This window comes from Micromesistius poutassou (assembly GCF_964030765.1).
Source record: "Micromesistius poutassou genome assembly, chromosome: 14".
Classification (NCBI taxonomy): Eukaryota; Metazoa; Chordata; class Actinopteri; order Gadiformes; family Gadidae; genus Micromesistius; species Micromesistius poutassou.
In genome coordinates, this window is record NC_140284.1 from 2,841,172 (window position 1) to 2,858,688 (window position 17,517).

General features: G+C 44.9%; 2 protein-coding genes across 2 annotated transcripts; both read left to right on the forward strand.

The window, feature by feature from the left end:
• The first annotated feature begins 262 nt into the window (after positions 1 to 262).
• lss (lanosterol synthase (2,3-oxidosqualene-lanosterol cyclase)) lies at positions 263 to 13,122 on the forward strand. The gene is made up of 22 exons (XM_084478296.1): positions 263 to 348; positions 718 to 886; positions 2,121 to 2,259; positions 2,708 to 2,816; positions 3,486 to 3,607; positions 3,817 to 3,913; positions 4,421 to 4,556; positions 5,029 to 5,137; positions 5,616 to 5,734; positions 6,033 to 6,130; positions 6,426 to 6,453; positions 6,553 to 6,609; positions 6,970 to 7,041; positions 7,250 to 7,300; positions 7,828 to 7,977; positions 8,391 to 8,487; positions 9,952 to 10,057; positions 10,156 to 10,221; positions 10,469 to 10,549; positions 10,679 to 10,849; positions 12,469 to 12,547; positions 12,703 to 13,122. The coding sequence occupies exons 1-22, from the start codon at positions 335 to 337 to the stop codon at positions 12,838 to 12,840; spliced, it is 2,208 nt and encodes a 735-aa protein (XP_084334422.1). The 5' UTR covers positions 263 to 334; the 3' UTR covers positions 12,841 to 13,122.
• A 3,056-nt stretch (positions 13,123 to 16,178) lies between these two features.
• LOC311358748 (uncharacterized protein) lies at positions 16,179 to 17,384 on the forward strand (the record flags this gene model as incomplete). The annotated part of the gene is made up of 3 exons (XM_084478874.1): positions 16,179 to 16,182; positions 16,329 to 16,687; positions 16,971 to 17,384. 3 exons carry the CDS (start codon positions 16,179 to 16,181, stop codon positions 17,004 to 17,006), a joined length of 399 nt encoding a protein of 132 aa, XP_084335000.1. The 3' UTR covers positions 17,007 to 17,384.
• Between the last annotated feature and the right edge of the window lie 133 nt (positions 17,385 to 17,517).

Consider the following 17,517-nt stretch of genomic DNA (forward strand, 5'->3'; position numbering starts at 1 on the left):
GATGAAACGCCATGGTCCGAGGTTATTTACTGAGTAGCCTTTCGAAGCCGGTCATTGGAGGGTTATCAGAAGGACCCACCCCTTTCCCCGCCCAGCAGATTCGTGATTGGCTCGCCAAGCCTCTGCTCATATCTTTCCACTGACAACCAAATCGGAAGGCACTGCATTGCGAAGAGGGAAACGTAGTCCTGAATAGGATCCATGCAATGATTTACTCTCCTCAAAAAACTACATTAGGCTTTCAGTTGTATCGTGGGGGCCGACTCAACCAGGTGGTGAACTAGAAACCTATTCGTTTGACAAGGTATCTGTTCAAAATACTACTGCCCACAACATGACTGAGGGGACGTAAGTATTGTTTTTTTTTCTCGTTTAAACTAAATATGTATTTGTTATATACGTAGTGTTTGTACGTTTAAGTCTTTTCTATAAAAAAGTTTATATGGAAGACTCAAAGTAGGGCTATAATAAGGGATTGGCTGCACGAGTTGTTATCCTATTTTTGCGTGCTGTTCGTGGTGCTGAAAATGCATGTTCGCTACACAAAAGACGCACTTTTAAATAAAACTGCAACTCCAGTATTACAAGTGTTTCTATTATGATTATGATTATATGGCGCTCTTCTAGGTACTCAAATACCTTAACCTACTCACTGACCCCTCGCATTACCCAACAACCCGGTTCACTGCCTGCATCCCAATCCTTCTCCTCTGCCAGGCATCTGCGGCGGCGAGGGGGCCCCTACAAGACGGAGCCGGCGACCGACCTGAGCCGCTGGAGACTGGCCAACGTGGAGGGGAGGCAGACCTGGCGCTATGTGGAGGATCACCAGACCCCCGACAGAGAACAGACGATGCTAGAGGCACACTCTCTCGGCCTGGACACGGTAAACTTTCTTCTTCAGTGATGTCATATCGAGAGTAAATGTTAAATATGTAAAAACTTTTTTTTTTTAAACAGTGGTAGACCTAATGATGGAAATTACATGAGAGCCTACTTGTAGCTGTTCCAAATGCACGGTTCACCTCTATATCTCTACAACACCCAAACGTCACCACCGAATATCCCCTAAAAACAACAAGAAGAGTAACAAAACAAACAGCTACCTGCAGCCAAAGCATATAACAGGCTTCACCGGACCCCAGGATCCTGGCTGATATCTGTAAAGCTAACTGGCCTTGGTGGTGGTTTAGCAGTTGTATACAAGAACAACATGACCTGCTCCCTTGTTTGCTTGGTTCTTTCTCCTCCTTTTGATCACTGTGTTTCATGGTTAACGGTCAAGGTTTCCTGTCCAGATTTTGGGTGACACGTGGATGTCCCTCCCACTGGCAAGGACCTTTTAGTCAGACATGAGACATAAGTCAAAGAGGCAAGAGCTCAATATCCCTCAGACTTCTTTTCCAAACATAGCCACAACCCCAGAGTCCTGTTCAATAGTATCAACACAGTTATAAACCCCCATGTCACTTCTTTAAACCATTCACTAATCTCATGCAAGGAGTTAAGCAAAGTTTTACAAGCAAAGTAATGGACATTAGATCCAACATCTCAAATATTGATTGATGCCTACGACCAACCAGACTTTTAAAGCAGTGATTTCAGGCTGTTGGCCCTAGTCTCCTGGCTATTATGTTCAGCTCCTTAACCTGTGGAACAGTCCCACCCTGCTTTCAGGCACTAAAGTTCAGCCGCTTATAAAGAAGATCACAGTTCATCAAAGGTCTTGATTGGTCTTGATTTTTTTTAAATAAAGTAACACCCGAGATACATTTCAATCTGGTGTCTGTTACCACCACGGTACCAAAATAACTATTTTAAAGAAACCAATTATCTTCTCCAGGCTGCAAAACTGCTCACTTTTAATTACGCTATAGAGTCAGACTTTCAACACAGCTGATCCCAACATGTTGATTGGCCGTTTGAGCGACTTGGTTGGAATTTCTTGTTCAGCCCCGGATTGGATTCGCTCCTAAATCAGCGCTATAACCAGAACTAAGAACAACAACCAAATCACTCCAATCCTTGCAGCACTACATTGGCTCCCTGTCAACCACAGAATCCCGTTCAAAATCCTAAAAAAACGTACACTTTAAGCCTGTTTGTTGCCGTGCCAACAGAGTGGGTTTGTGAGGGCGTCGCCGGCGGTCCACACGGCGGTGGACGCGGCCCTGAAGGGGATGGGCTTCTACAGCCTGCTGCAGGCGGAGGACGGCCACTGGGCCGGGGACTACGGGGGGCCCCTCTTCCTGCTGCCAGGTATAACACGGGCCCCCGGGGGGGTCTTCACTGAGCCACAGGGGGAGCATGATGTGTGACGTTATGAGTGAGGGTGATCTCTCCATGGAAAGGGTTTTTGTAGGGGAAAGCTGCTCATGTACTGTGTGTGTGTGTGTGTGTGTGTGTGTGTGTGTGTGTGTGTGTATATGTCGTTGCCTGTGTGTGTGTGTGTGTGTGTGTATATGTCGTTGCCTGTGTGTGTGTGTGTGTGTGTGTGTATGTCGGTGCCTGTGTGTGTGTCATTGCCTGTGTGTGTGTGCGTGTGTGTGTTTGTGTGTGGTTGGTTGGTTGGTTGGTTGTGTGTGTGTGTGTGTGTGTATCGGTGCCTGTGTGTGTATGTGTGTGTGTGTGTGTGTATAATTTCCTGTGTGTGTGTGTGTGTGTGTGTCATTGACCGTGTGTGTGTGTGTGTGTGTGTGTGCTGCAGGTCTGCTGATCACCTGCCACGTGGCTCAGATCCCGCTGGCCGAGGCCTGGAGGAAGGAGATGGTGCGGTACCTGCGCTCAGTGCAGCTCCCTGACGGAGGCTGGGGCCTGTGAGTGTACCTCCATCTCTACACACTAGCCGTTTCTCAATTTGTGTTCTCGTGTGTACTCGTGTACTTGCGTTCTCGGTAAACGTCTCGGCACTGTTCCAATTCCAAGTACGCGAGTACTGTCGTAAAACCCGGAAGTGTTCTCGATGCGTTCTCGATGAGGCCGTTCTACCGAGGATGCATCGGAGGTGACTCGTGTGGACTTGGGACCGTTAAATATCCCAGGATGCATCATCGAGTCCGCTGCTGTTCCAATTGCAGGTGCGTACTCGCGTTCTGGGAAGTCTGTACTTGAAAGTCCGGACTTGCCAAGTACGTACTTCCAAGTCCGCGAGTACGTAGTCCGCGTACTTGGTATTGAGAAACGGCTACTGTGTACCTGGAACCACACACACATAGTCAGGCAGAGCAATCACACACACAGGCTGCTCAAACCTGTAAGAAGCAGGTTAATGTCATCTCATGTGTTCTTTATTTAGACACATTGAGGGAGGTATATAAATATATGATTGTTATTTTGAAAAGGAAAGTTGATAAGGACATTTAGGTAAATGGAGCATTGAAATGTTTTATTAATAAATTGGGGAAGGGGTTTAAATAAAGGGTTATGTTGTACTTGTTGTACTATGTTGATAACGCTTATGTTTTGTTTTGTGTTTTCTTGCGTAGCCATATAGAAGACAAGTCGACCGTGTTCGGCACTGCTCTGAGCTACACTTCGCTAAGGATTCTGGGAGTTCAGCCCGATGACCCAGATATGGTCCGGGCTCGGAACAACCTGCACAGCAAAGGTTAGAGGATAAACCCTGTGAAGAACCGTGAATCTTAAGATAGTCTATTTTATACATGTTCCTGCCATGTATTTGTCTTTTATGCTTCTGTGCTCACTTAATCTTTAAAAATAAAAAGACTTCAAAAATTGATATGAATATGATAAAAAAATCTATACTGTATACTACACTTACAGTGCATATATGTAACCGTGTTGTACTGTACACAGGGGGTGCTGCAGGGATTCCCTCCTGGGGTAAGTTCTGGTTGGCCATCCTAAACGTCTACAGTTGGGAGGGCATGAACACTCTGCTGCCAGAGATGTGGTGAGTTGATTAAGAACCCGCCCTGCACCCTGTTATACCAAACCCTGTTCTACACCCTATTCTACTACTCCCTATTCTACTACACCCGGTTCTACACCCTATTCCACTCCCTATTCTACTAAAATCTGTTCTACACCCTATTCCTCCAGGTCTCTAGTTGAGTCACTGCATAGAATAACACCATTTTTTTCAGTCATTAGTATCAAAAATGGACAGAACAGTGTAAATCAAACAAAGAAGATGTGAAGGGAAACCACAATAAAAAGTGTAATAGCAGCAATATATGAGCCTATACTATACATCAATGTTCACATGAACGTAATATTGACTGTGGAACAACAGTGCATTTATTTATTTATATATATATTTATATATATATATATATATATATTTTTTTTTTTTTATATATATGTTTTGATAAATGTCAAAAAAGTAATCAAATAAAATCGATACATTGTAAAACACCAGAAGAAAATGCTTATGCAGGATAATACATGTGTGTGTCAGGCTGTTCCCCACCTGGATGCCGGCCCACCCCTCCACACTGTGGTGTCACTGCCGGCAGGTCTACCTGCCCATGAGCTACTGCTACGCCGTCCGTCTGGCGGCCAAGGTGGACCCACTGGTGCTCAGCCTCCGACAGGTGGGTGCTGGTAGTTTCCACGACCGAACTACAGGGGGCGCCAAGGGACTGGCCAAGGGATTAATGCCTGCAGTCTTAAATTGCCAAGGCGTCAATAAATACCACTTGTGTTGTGCTTTACGTTATCAGTTGACTTTCTGCAAATAATCTACATGACCAAGGCTACCTGTGTTGAGTAATATATTCAAAATAAAGAGGAAACATGAAAAGCAGGGTTAAGCTGATAAAGGTTAAAAATTAAACCTGCAAAGGGGTCAGTTGGCAGGTTTTTAAAAAACTTATATGGACAATTATTCTGTCCTTCATCAATGAACAATGTTAACTAAAATCTTTGAATTTATTCCTCCCTTTTTGTTGAAGAAGCACTGCAGGATTTAACCAAGCATTAGCCTGGGTAAGGGGTTAAACCCAGGTTAGGGCTATGAACCTCTGGGTTAGGGTTGAACTCTCTCTGTGTCTCTGTGTTCCTCAGGAGCTGTACGTCCAGGACTATGACAGCATCAGCTGGCCGGCCCAGCGGAACAACATAGCAGCCTGCGACATGTACACCCCCCACAGCCGCCTGCTCGACTTTGCCTACAGTACGCACCTCACCTATGACCTCTGACCTCTGTCAAAGGTCAGGACACTTAAACACAGCTTTAAGTGTCCCAAGTTACACTACTTTGCTATTCACCCTCATTTTCAACCCACTTTCCTGTCTCTCTTCACTCTCTTGTCCATAAAGGAACAAAAGCCCATAAAAATATATGAATCAATAAATTATTTAAATTATTTGATGCAACTAAATGATAAAACTCTACATCCTCCCACATCAGGAAGTAGGGATGCTAATGTTTCTGCGTATGTCTATGCTCATATAACAGCTTCTCTGGTCTCGGCAATGCTGGCCCCTGTCTGGGTCTTCTGGTGGTGTGTGTGTGTGTGTGTGTGTGTGTGTGTGTGTGTGTGTGTGTGTGTGTGTGTGTGTGTGTGTGTGTGTGTGTGTGTGTGTGTGTGTGTGTGTGTGTGTGTGTGTGTGTGTGTGTGTGGTTCTAACCGGCTTTTCTAACTCCCCAGTGTTCATGAACGTGTATGAAGCCCACCACAGCACGGGTCTGAGGGGCAAGGCTGTCAAGGAGATGTACGAACACATCCAGGCAGACGACCGCTTCACCAAGTCCATCAGCATCGGCCCGGTGAGACCCAGGGGCTCAACCTCTCCTCCTCTTCCCGCCGTTACATCAATGTACTCTGACTAAATGTCACAAAACGTGTGCACTTTAAGTCTGAAGTCGGTCAAAATGACACGGCTGTGTGTTTGGGTTCAAACCCCAATGTGTGCAACCTGCCTTTAGGCATCTAGCCGCTCTGAGCGAGATGCCCTAACCCCTACCTGCTCATTACGGACACATCAGAGAATAAGTATGAATGTGATCATCTTCTGTATGACTATATAGCAAATGCACGACCATGAAGCTTTTTGCTGGTCCCCAGATCTCCAAGACCATCAACATGCTGGTGCGCTGGCACGTGGACGGACCCTCCTCTCCCGCCTTCCAGGAGCACGTGTCCAGGATCCCGGACTACCTCTGGTCAGCCCCCCCCCCCCCATAGAGTCTGGTCTTCATCTAGTCCCCTTATGGTCTCGTCTTCAACTAGTAATAGAGTCTTGTCTTCTAGTCTCTTAGTCATTTAGTCTAGCCTCAAGACTTGGGTCCCGCTAATGCTAACATTGCTATAATTGTATGCACTCCAAAAACAGCATTCCACTTTGACTAAATGTTGGGCCATTCCATGAAGGTTTAAAAAGGCTAAAACATTGTTTTACCTTTACTTGAAGAGAACCTGATGAACTAACATGATCTTTTCTTTTGCGGTCATCTCTAGGCTAGGATTGGACGGCATGAAAATGCAGGTATGTTTGGAGATCTTTCCCAGCTTACAACCGTACAGAGGTAAATGAATAACACATATGTTACTATAAGTTGTGCTAAGGGTGTGTTGTCTGACGCAGGGGACCAACGGATCCCAGCTGTGGGACACCTGCTTCGCTGTGCAGGCCTACCTGGAGGTGACGTCCACTTGCTTGGTTTTATCTGTTAACCTTTTCTTTACTACGCGAATGTGATCTCCTTTTAATTGATTGTATCTAACGTTTCATCTTCCCCTTTATTTAGAATTCTTTGTAATCATTTCTATTCCCCTTCCTTTTTAAATTGGTTTTACATTTTTTATAATTGTTCTTTCTTTTATTTTTATGTTAATCTGGTCGTTTCCTGACACTTTGTATCGTTTTCCCGCAAAGTGTGTTTGTGTCTCACTGACAAAAAATCCTGGAATACAAATTCTTTGTTTAAATGAAGTCTAATTATGATACACATACATAAATCATTGACGTTGTTTTCTTTTCTTTCTATATGGGGTCCTTCAGGCAGGCGGTCAGGACGATCCTAAGCTGGCAAAATGTCTTCAACGTGCTCATAAGTTCCTCACCTTTACACAGGTAACACCACTGTGGGGTCATCACCATTTCATAAAGACTATGAGGAATAAATGTGGATATAAATATTATTGAGTGTAAAGATGAGACGATAATGTTATTCATTTATCTTTTTGTAAAGCATGAGAAACTTTGGATTAGCTCATTTGAATTAGATTAAGGCTTTTCAGATCTTCCAAAAGTTAATAAACCGTTTTTTCCTCTCCAATAGATCCCAGAGGACCCTCCAGAATACCAGAAGTACTACAGACAGATGAACAAGGTACAGAGAGAGAGAGAGAGAGAGAGAGAGAGAGAGAGAGAGAGAGAGAGAGAGAGGGGGGATAAAACATTTATATAAATAAATCCTGCCGCCTGTGCATGCATGCAGGCGTGTGGGTTGAGCTTGATTGCATCTAGCATCTCAAACCTAGATTGTGATCTTTCATGGTACACAGCTCATCAGTGAATCACTGTGAGATACGATTATTTTCGACATACCCATAGACGTCAGATGGACCTTAATGTTTTGTTTTTTTGTCAACTCGTGCTCTCTGAAGTACTCAATTTGACCGATGTGATTTATATCAAAAGCAAACATATTGCAGCAGGCTTACTAGTCTCTCTCTTTTATGAAAAAAAAACATATCTAGATGTTTCAGAGCTACATTTAGCCTTTTTCTTACAATTGACCCAAACTAACGCTCCAGTGTAAAAAGCCCCAGACATTTCATTGTATCAGGGCCTTTACTCTCCCTCCTCTCCCCCACCTCCCCCTCCTCCTCCCCCTCCTCCTCCCCACACCACCAGGGCGGCTTCCCCTTCAGCACGCGGGACTGTGGCTGGATCGTGGCCGACTGCACCGCGGAGGGCCTGAAGTCCCTCATGCTTCTCCAGGAGCTGTGCCCCTCCATCCAGACCCCCGTCCCCCCAAAGAGGCTCTACCAGGCGGTCAACGTGGTGAGCCTCGCTGAGTTGGATTCAATCTATTTAGTTCATAAAGTAGTGATGCTCGGATCAGAGTATTCCTGTAGGATTAAGGAAACGTTTGGTTGGTTTGTTGTACGCGTTGAGTTAAAATGACAATGAGTGATTAACTTATTTGAGCTAAATGTTAATAATAAACATTTAAAATGCAAGGTCTACTACAACATGTAGACCCTGCATTTTTGAGTACATCCAAGCAGTTACGTTAGCAAAGAAAACATAAATACGTGTGTTTGGCCAAAGGATTAGCGAGACAATAAAACAAGTTCCAATGTGATTTGAGCTCAAGCTTTTCACCCTCTTGCTACTCATGTACAGGCATGATTCTAGAGACTCTTTGTGTTTAGTTGAGTGAACTCGTATTGAACTCTGGTCTCGTCTCCTAGCTCCTCAGCATGAGGAACTCAGACGGGGGTTTTGCAACGTATGAAACCAAACGAGGAGGGAAACTTCTGGAGCTGCTGAACCCATCGGAGGTCTTTGGTGGGTCTAAAGTCGGCCTTGATGTTATTAAGTTATCTGTATAGTCAATGTAGAAAAAGACACTTTGCACAGGAATGGCCATTACCGAGCACCTCTTCTATATTAATGATAAAAAATATATGAATTTGATGATAATAATATTAAAATATATTTGTATGGCCCTGTTCTCGATGCATAAAGGCATACAATTACATATATTAAAATGAGATTAATAGATTTTTTAATGTCATATCAATATAATCAATCAACCTCTAACTGAAATTCTTAAGATGACTAAAGTAGACAGATTTGATCTGTCTACTTTAGATTTGATCAATTGTGGGGCACACATAAGGCGCATTTCCACCGATGGGTACGCTTCGGACCCAGCACGCCTCAGCCCAGTAGTGAGGGTGCGGTATAGCCCAGCTCAGTTACGGCTCGCGTTTCCACCGCCGACAGTACCCTTATGGTAGGGCGGGGTTTAAGCCGGACGGCGATAGCCACGGCAGCTACGTAAGCATCGTGACCTCGTAGCAGCCCGACACGCGCACAATGAACAAAGAGCAAGCAACAATATAGGGCGTCCAAGAAGGACGGCAAACTTTTGTGCTTAATTTTCTTCAATAAACGAAGCTTTCGCCAGAAATACCTTGCGGTTTACTGTGTTTGTTTGTTATTATCCCCCTGTCGCACGGATATAATTCTGTCGACCAATCAATCAACGGCGTGTGTAGCTCAAACTTGCCCGGACCCTTTCAGGCGTCTCAGTACCTCAACGGAGTAGTACTGTGACACGAGTACGGTTCAATACGGCTCAGTCCGGGTCATGTCCACTTTTGGCGGTGGAAATGCGACCCGTGTAGTGATGGCTCGTTCGCGAACAAATCAGTTCGAACGAACGACTCTTTAACATGAACGAACCGACCTGATTCCCCGTTTCAGTTCGTCTCATTCGTGTCGTTCGTTCTCCGAGACTCGACTCCCAGCTCCACCCACTAGTCGCTGAGTCGCGCTGACTCGTGAGTCACCGTTCGTTCACTGACTGTGTTTAGCGGTGAAGACTCGAGGACTGAGAAGTCACGAGAGTCAGACGGACAACAACATCCCGATTCCGAACATGAAGCGCTCCTCAGCTGAAAGGAAGTTAATGTTGTGTTGATTGATGACCGTTTGCACCATTGCACGATCGTGATTCGTTTGATAATGAGAACGAGGGAGGAGCTGAGTCTGACCGACTCAGTGACTGAGAACCATAATTCACCACTACCGGAAACGCGACTGAACGAACAAACGATTCGAACGACTCTTCTTGGCGAACTGACCAACGCGAACTGATTCATTCAAACGAATCATGAAATCCACTGCTAGACCCATGCCACACCTTTGCAGACTGAATTGACCCGCACCTTCCGGTGGAAATGCGCCAATAGATTGCCCAACCTATGCTGACAAAATTGTTCCGTTGGCCGCTCCCCTTCTCAGGTGACATCATGATCGACTACACCTATGTAGAGTGCACGTCAGCTGTCATGCAAGCACTCAGACACTTCCAGGAGGTCTACCCTGAGCACCGTACACAGGAAATAAGGTACACACACACACGCACGCACGCACGCACGCACGCACGCACGCGTGCACACACACACACACTTGATATGTGTTCATGGCTTGACTGTCCTCCTTCAGGTCCACTCTGAGGGGAGGACTGGATTACTGCAGGAGGCTGCAGAGAGGCGACGGCTCCTGGGAAGGGTGGGCTCAACATTTATTGATCATTGTTTATTGATCTGTAATGTTTATTGATCATTTATTATACAGGGGCTGTGGTCAACAATGTGGATTTTCTCACTCTTTGTTATCACTGTTGAGCAGGTAACCTAATTACCTATCTCTGTTTTCTTTGGATCCCACACTTTAGATAATAGCGTCTGCTAAATGATCGCCTAGTATTGAATAGTGTTGGATAGGTCGTGGGGGTAATGTGTGTGTCTTCCACCAGGTCCTGGGGGGTGTGCTTCACCTATGGAGCCTGGTTTGGGTTGGAGGCCTTCGCCTGTATGGGCCACGTCTACCAGGACGAGTAGGACACATTAAACACTGACCTCAATAAACACAGACACTCGTTTTCTATACAGGAATTATTTCAGTTTATAAAGGGTCTCTCTCTCTCTCTCTCTCTCTCTCTCTCTCTCTCTCTCCCTCCCCCCAGGGTGGTCTGCGGGGAGGTTAGGAGGGGCTGTGACTTCCTGCTGCGACGTCAGATGGAGGACGGAGGGTGGGGGGAGGACTTTGAGTCGTGCGAGCAGCGGTACTACGTCCAGAGCGCCAACTCCCAGATACACAACACTAGCTGGGCTCTGCTGGGACTAATGGCTGTCAGGTAGGGCCCCCTTGGCACACACACACACACACGCACGCACGCACGCACGCACGCACGCACGCACGCACGCACGCACGCACACACACACACAGAACCCATCCCCTTGTCAAGTCAATGCTCTTTTCACAGAGGTTTCATCGTAGGACAAACCCAGGTGTCCCTTAACACACTCATTACAGGTGTGTTTATTTAATCAACAGACCACTAGAGACTGTGCTCATACAGATTTTAACACACCATTATGGTGCACTTCAACCGGATGGTGCGGGTCGGTTCAGTCAAAGGTGCGGTACGGGTTGCGTTTCCACCGGCAAAAGCGGCCGTGATCCAGACTGAGCCGTACTCGTCTCGCAGTACTCCTCCTCTGGGGTATTGCGACGCCTGAAAGGGTGCCGGCAAGTTCGGACTACACACGTCGTCCGTTGATTGGTCGACAGAATCGTCACTTCCGTGCCACAGGGGGATAATAACAAACAAACCCAGTACCCACAAGGTAATTCTGGACAACGGCGAAAGCTTCCTTTATTGAAGAAAATGTTGCTCAAAAAGTTTGCCGTCCTTCTTGGATGTCCTACATTGTTGCTCTTTGTTCATTGTGCGCGTTCTTCTTTTTCCTTGGATTCATTAGCAGGCTACACTGTGTCGGGCTGCTATGAGGTCACGATGCTTACGTCGCTGCCGTGGCTATCGCCGTCCGGCTTAAACCCCGCCCCACCATAAGGGTACTGGCGGCGGTGGAAACGCGAGCCATAACTGAGCTGGGCTATACCGCACCCTCACTACTGGGCTGAGGCGTGCTGGGTCCGAAGCGTACCCGCCGGTGGAAATGCACCATTACCCCCCCCCCCCCTCCGCCCCGCCCACGCATCGCTTGAAGCGCAGTTTATGGATGCACACTCCCCCAACCGCCATGGCCTCTGGTGGAATGTGTGATTCCGATAAGTTAACAGCTTACAATCCTAAATGAAGGCTTATTAACTGTTGAATGTCGAATGCATCTTGTCCAGTCCAATCCAATCAGTTGGTCGCATCTAACTGTTGGTTAGATGCGAACTAGTGATGGTAAGTCTTCTATCTGGCCCTGGTACAAAAAGGAGCAGATCCATAATTAGTCTTATGAGTGACACCTGTGTTTGTTCTATGATAACTTTTCTCCAAAAAGTGTTGTAGCCATACAGGCCATATGGTGCGTTCACAGCGCTGGGAATTATGGGGAAAACATTTTCGCGATGTCAGAAAGTTCTCGTGAACGACACCTCATGACGGTCTGATGATTCTACTTCCGTTCGGCAACTGGGGCCAGATTTTGATAACAGAGTTGCCCAGTTGGTGACGTATTGTTTATAGTGACGCGCATGAACATGGAGGAACACCAAAGTTTTACTCTATAAAAGAATCAACCATCATATCACATACTTTACTATTGATTGACGTTGTAACCGTCTGTTGGCATCGACTTTGCTCAGTTTTAAACATTGTGTACTGGTAAACCAGCTCTAGATAAGAAGATGGTGGCCCTGATACAATGATAATTAAGATGGTGTTTACTTAAAGACTAAATCATGGTTCTTTAAATGGAGGGTTGGTCAAAAGCTCATCACCTGACCTCCTTCACCTAGGCACCCCGACCGAGAGTCCATAGAGAGAGGAGTAAAGCTGTTGATTGACAGGCAGCTTCCCAATGGAGATTGGCCACAGGTATGACCCTGTCTTCTCATAGACTCTTTACAAAAATAGTAAACTCCACACCTTCAAATTGAACGTTAGTGACCACATATAATCAATGATATTCTGCAGTTGTAAGTGCCAGTGTACCATATCATCTTCTCTCTCTCTCCCCCCCCCCCCTCCAGGAGAACATCTCAGGTGTGTTCAACAAGAGCTGTGCCATCAGCTACACCTCCTACAGGAACGTCTTCCCCGTCTGGGCATTGGGTCGCTTCTCCGCCCTCTACCCCTCCAGCCCCCTGGCCGGGAAGGTCAGGCTGTGACCCCTGGCGAATGACCCACCAACCGACGAGCCACCGGCTCTCACCGTAGAAACCCCCGAAGGATCTGAGTGAGCGCTGACTTGGTGCTCTGACTGTCACCGCAGGAGGGAACAGGCTTTCATTTTTCGAACTGACAAGAATGACCAAACATTTCAGACTGAAGCTATACAGACCGCTGCACTCAGATGTCTGTGTTTACATTCCGTCACCCGAGGTGAAGGGATTAAGGACTCAATTAAATTAATGAAGTAAATAAATACATGGCAGTGTGCTGTTATCAGACATGTGCAGTAGGAGTGTTTATTTTCCGCCGATCGCCAATGGATTTTTGGTAATCTTGTGTGTTTTGTAATCTTCTGTAGTTGTAGCATCAGTGTTATCTTCAGCAGATGGAAAACATGTATGTGGTTCGTGCTCATGGGCTAACAACACACTTCAGCTTAAAGTATTTTATTTTCAGATGCACAGAACAAAAGAGTCCGACTGGGAACGCACTTCTAGCATTATATGACAACATTAAAAAGGAGCAGACTGCCGGTTTGTCTGGCTGCTCAAAGCACTTCCTGGTGACAGATCAGTGCTGGCGGGGGTGGGGGCGGTTGTCATCTGTGCAGGTACACCCTCAGGCACAGGTACACCCTTGGACACAGGAACAATGCTGGTCCTCTTGAGGCAGGTGGGGAGAACAGACAGACTGAGGGGCTGTTTAAAGCGATCACTGAAGACCTCTGCTCACTAATCAGCGCATTCCAATCACCTTACCTGGTATGCAGTCTTGCCGGGTGGCATAGCTACACACACGTCAGACCCCCCCATACCATACTTCAGCAAAGCATTCTTTAAAGATATATAATGTGTATGAAATACTACCATCAGAACCGATCATTATAAGTAATAATCGTTTTAACTAATAGTGGTGAATTAATGAAAACAAAGAAATATATCCTAGGTCCAATTGTGATTTAGATTAGATAAGATTCAACTTTAATATCAAATGCTATATTTAAAGGATAAGGTGTACAGGATAAATGCACTGATAAATGCACATAAACCAGTGACATCATCACCGTGACTTGTTTTACTGACTGTGATCCTTTTTCACTGTGAAATAATGATGAGTATGAGTTACTGGTCATTGCATTGCAGAGAGAAGCACTTTTTTCTATTCCGTACCAGATTGTATTTTAGGCTATGGAATGTTGAAAGACTACTCTGTGCTCACCACTTAAAACGGCGTGGAAGTGAGGAAGAGCTGTTCTCATGCTGCCAGGGACCCCCTCTTCTACTTACCATTTGTGTGCGTTTTGTTGTCATATGTGTGAGTGGGTTTTTGTTATTGCGTGTTTGTGTGCATGCATTTAACTTAAGACACTTTGGAATATTATCTGATTTACATCTCAGGGAGAATGTGTTTCTTTTACATTCAGCAGGCAATGAGAAAACTATTCAATGTCACTCCCTGCACGGTGAGATGGAAATGATAAAATGGGTTATGGCCTGCAGAGGTGACACATGGGTGTTTGTTTTAGGCTTTGGGCTTGTGTCAAGACAAGAGCGCTTGTGTTCACCTCCCAGCCTCCTCAGGCTCAGGTTCACTTCAGTTCGTTCCCTCGGATCAGAAAAGTGTTTCCGACACTTGGGTGATGAATCTTTTGTATGAGAAGGCTGGAGAGTGACTTTGCCTGTTCCTCAGTTGTTGTTTGTATCGATGTACCCAATCGCCACTTGTTTTGGCATGTGGCTCAAACATCTGATGTGCACACAGGTGTGGCACACTCCCTTCTGGCTTTCTCCTCCCCAGTTCTCCACATCCATTTATTCTTCGCTGTCTCTTAACTATTTTCACTCCCTATCAAGATTAATCACAACGCTTATAACTGTTTTATTATTTATTTAATGTTGATGGAATGGAAAATCTACTACTTTAATAGTAGGCCTTCACAGTTTTGTAGGCCTCTATAAAATATAAAATACTGTTATATTTTCATGCAATTACTTTATGGTTTCTTTATAATTATATATTTAAGCAATAGATCACGACAGGCTGTGGTATACGGTCGACGCGCAGCGCAACGCCCCTTAACTGTGGTATAATGACCGTATACCACTGACTGAAGTGATCTATTGCTTTTATAAAACGGTTACGTAAGTATGGCAAAATGAAAGTCATAGACACCCTCAATTTTGAAAAAGCGAAAAAGTCGAAAAAGCATTTTTTTTAACGCATACAGAAAAGTAGTCCCTCCTGGCTGCCTGCAAGGTGTACGGCGGTTGCTATGCAACACACGGTAGCGTCCTTCAGAGAGAAGGCTAGGCTAGGGACGGTAGCTTGGTTCGCCGGCAATTGATAAAACAACACATTTTCCAAGTGAAATGTTTCTCTTGTTATCAGTCGAGCAAATGTTTAGATTGAAGGCCAATGGACACAGTAACTGGTTATTCTTCTTTCGTCGCACGAATAGAAATATGAAGATAAACTAGGCAAACGTAGAATTTGGTCGCCCACACCTTTGTCTATGTTCTTGTGTTGATGTGTGAAGATGACACATAAAGTATGTGCAGATTCAAAAGAAATACCTGCGGGGGTGATGCAACAAAAGAGTCAACAAAAGAGAGCCTGTAAATCAAGGCAAGGGTGCTTGTGAGGGAGGAGGAGCCAAGGAGGCTACTACATAAGGAAGTATTTGATAGTATTTCCTCAGATCTACACGCCGACTCACAGTAAGTTCATCTCTGAATGAAGGTTTACTGAAATGTTTACTGAATTTGTTCCATAAGATGTGGTTCATAAAGCTAAGGCAGTATATATTTTATGAATTGATGAGTATGTAGTATTCATTCTTCACTTCCTTACATTTACTAACAACAGTGAATTTATGTGATGCATTTATGAAAGTATTTTATGTTTATCTATAGGTCTTTTACAGTGTTTAATAACTATGATATAACTATGTATACTTATTAAACTGTATATACATTTTTGTATTTTTAAATTTCAGGATTTGAACTACACATATTGAAATGTGGGGCCAAAATCAAGGTAATAATAACATAATATTTATACTATTACTGAATGTAAAAATGATGATGAAAGCATGTTTTCTTCTGTGGTGTTCTGTTGTTTACGGTCCGTTTTATTGTATGTTACTGCTGCTTTCTTGGCCAGGTCTCCCTTTTAAAATATGTTTTATCTCAATTAGGCCAGACCAAGTTTTTTTTTAAATATACTGTAAAAAAAAAACTGATTTTTTTCATTGACATGAAGATGCTCAGTTTAAGGCCAGAGGGATCTAGGTTAATTTGTTAAACTTTGCAGCAGAGTAATTAAAATCTCCAGCATGGGTGGGATTTCAAGAGAGTAGGGAAAAGCAAGGGCGAGGAGCAGTGTTTGGTTATTGGAAAACTAATTAAGACTTTGAGATTCTTGCATATTGTACCTTTAAAAAAATAAAAGCGAGTATTAACATCTCTGACCCGTATGTGAACAGGAAATCAGTGGCCATCACCGACCTGCCCCCCTCAACCATGCCAGCCTCCACCATGCCAGCCTCCACCATGCCAGCCACAACCCTCCTGCTGCCAGCAGGGGTGCCAACATGGAGGGCATGGGCACGGGCATGACCATGGACATGGCGGACATGGGCATGGACACAACCATGGACATGGACATGGGCATGGACGTGGCGGGCATGGTCATGGACATGGACACGGACATGGTCATGGTCATGGGCATGGCCATGGTCATGGTCATGGTCATGGCCATGGTCATGGACCCAGGGGCCGTCACAGGCACAAGTTTGGTCACAAACACTCCCATTGCCACAAGAAAGGAAGGAATAGTCACGACGTAAGTCATCATGAGGGCTTCTTTTCGATGCGGTTTTCCTTTCACTTATATTCTGTATAGTTTTTTGAAATAAGCACATTTTGTTCATGTGAAAACTGATTGAATCCATGCATCTCGACTTTGGCAATGTTGGGTGGAGACAGTAATCTTATCATCCACCATCACAGATAACAGACAGGTTCTACGTATTTTCAGTGGCAGCTGGAGATGTTTGCTTTGTTTTTTGGCCATGATGTGAGCTAACATGATGTTCCCCTCCTCTGTTCTGTCCCTCCTACCACAGTCCTCCAGTAGCTCCTGCAGCAGCGACTCTGATTAGATCCTCAGAGAAGGCAGACACGAGGCTGACCAACCTCTGGTCCTTCAAAACACTGCCTGTCACTGTCATGGATGTTGGTCGTGTCATCTAAACAAAAACTAATTTTTAAAGACTTATTTTTTGCATTTTTTCCGCTTTATTATAGAGAGAGATAGAGAGGGAGACAGAGGGGAGGACATGCAGTAAATGACCCAGGTCGGATTCGATCCTGGGTCTCTGCGATTAGGACTGAGAACTGCACCACCGGGGCTCATCATTAACCTTATACTTACTAACTGCTTTGGAAATCTCAAACATCCAAAAAAATGCATAATGCAACTAACTATTTGACACAGACTTCTCAATACTTAATGAAGAATAAGAATATGGAATGTGGTTTGATGAATTCTGATACATGCAAGCTATCTTTGATTGTATTTTCTTGTCTGTGGGGTAATTAATAAAAACGTCAGCTGTTTACTGTTTAACAATAAAATAAAAATGACCAGTTCAACAAAAGCGTAGTTTCTTC

Coding starts and splice junctions, on each gene's coding strand:
- lss (XM_084478296.1), top strand. Junction 10,550..10,678: donor GGCCACGTCTACCAGGACGA/GTAGGACACATT, acceptor CCCTCCCCCCAG/GGTGGTCTGCGGGGAGGTTA. Junction 10,850..12,468: donor CTGGGACTAATGGCTGTCAG/GTAGGGCCCCCT, acceptor TCCTTCACCTAG/GCACCCCGACCGAGAGTCCA.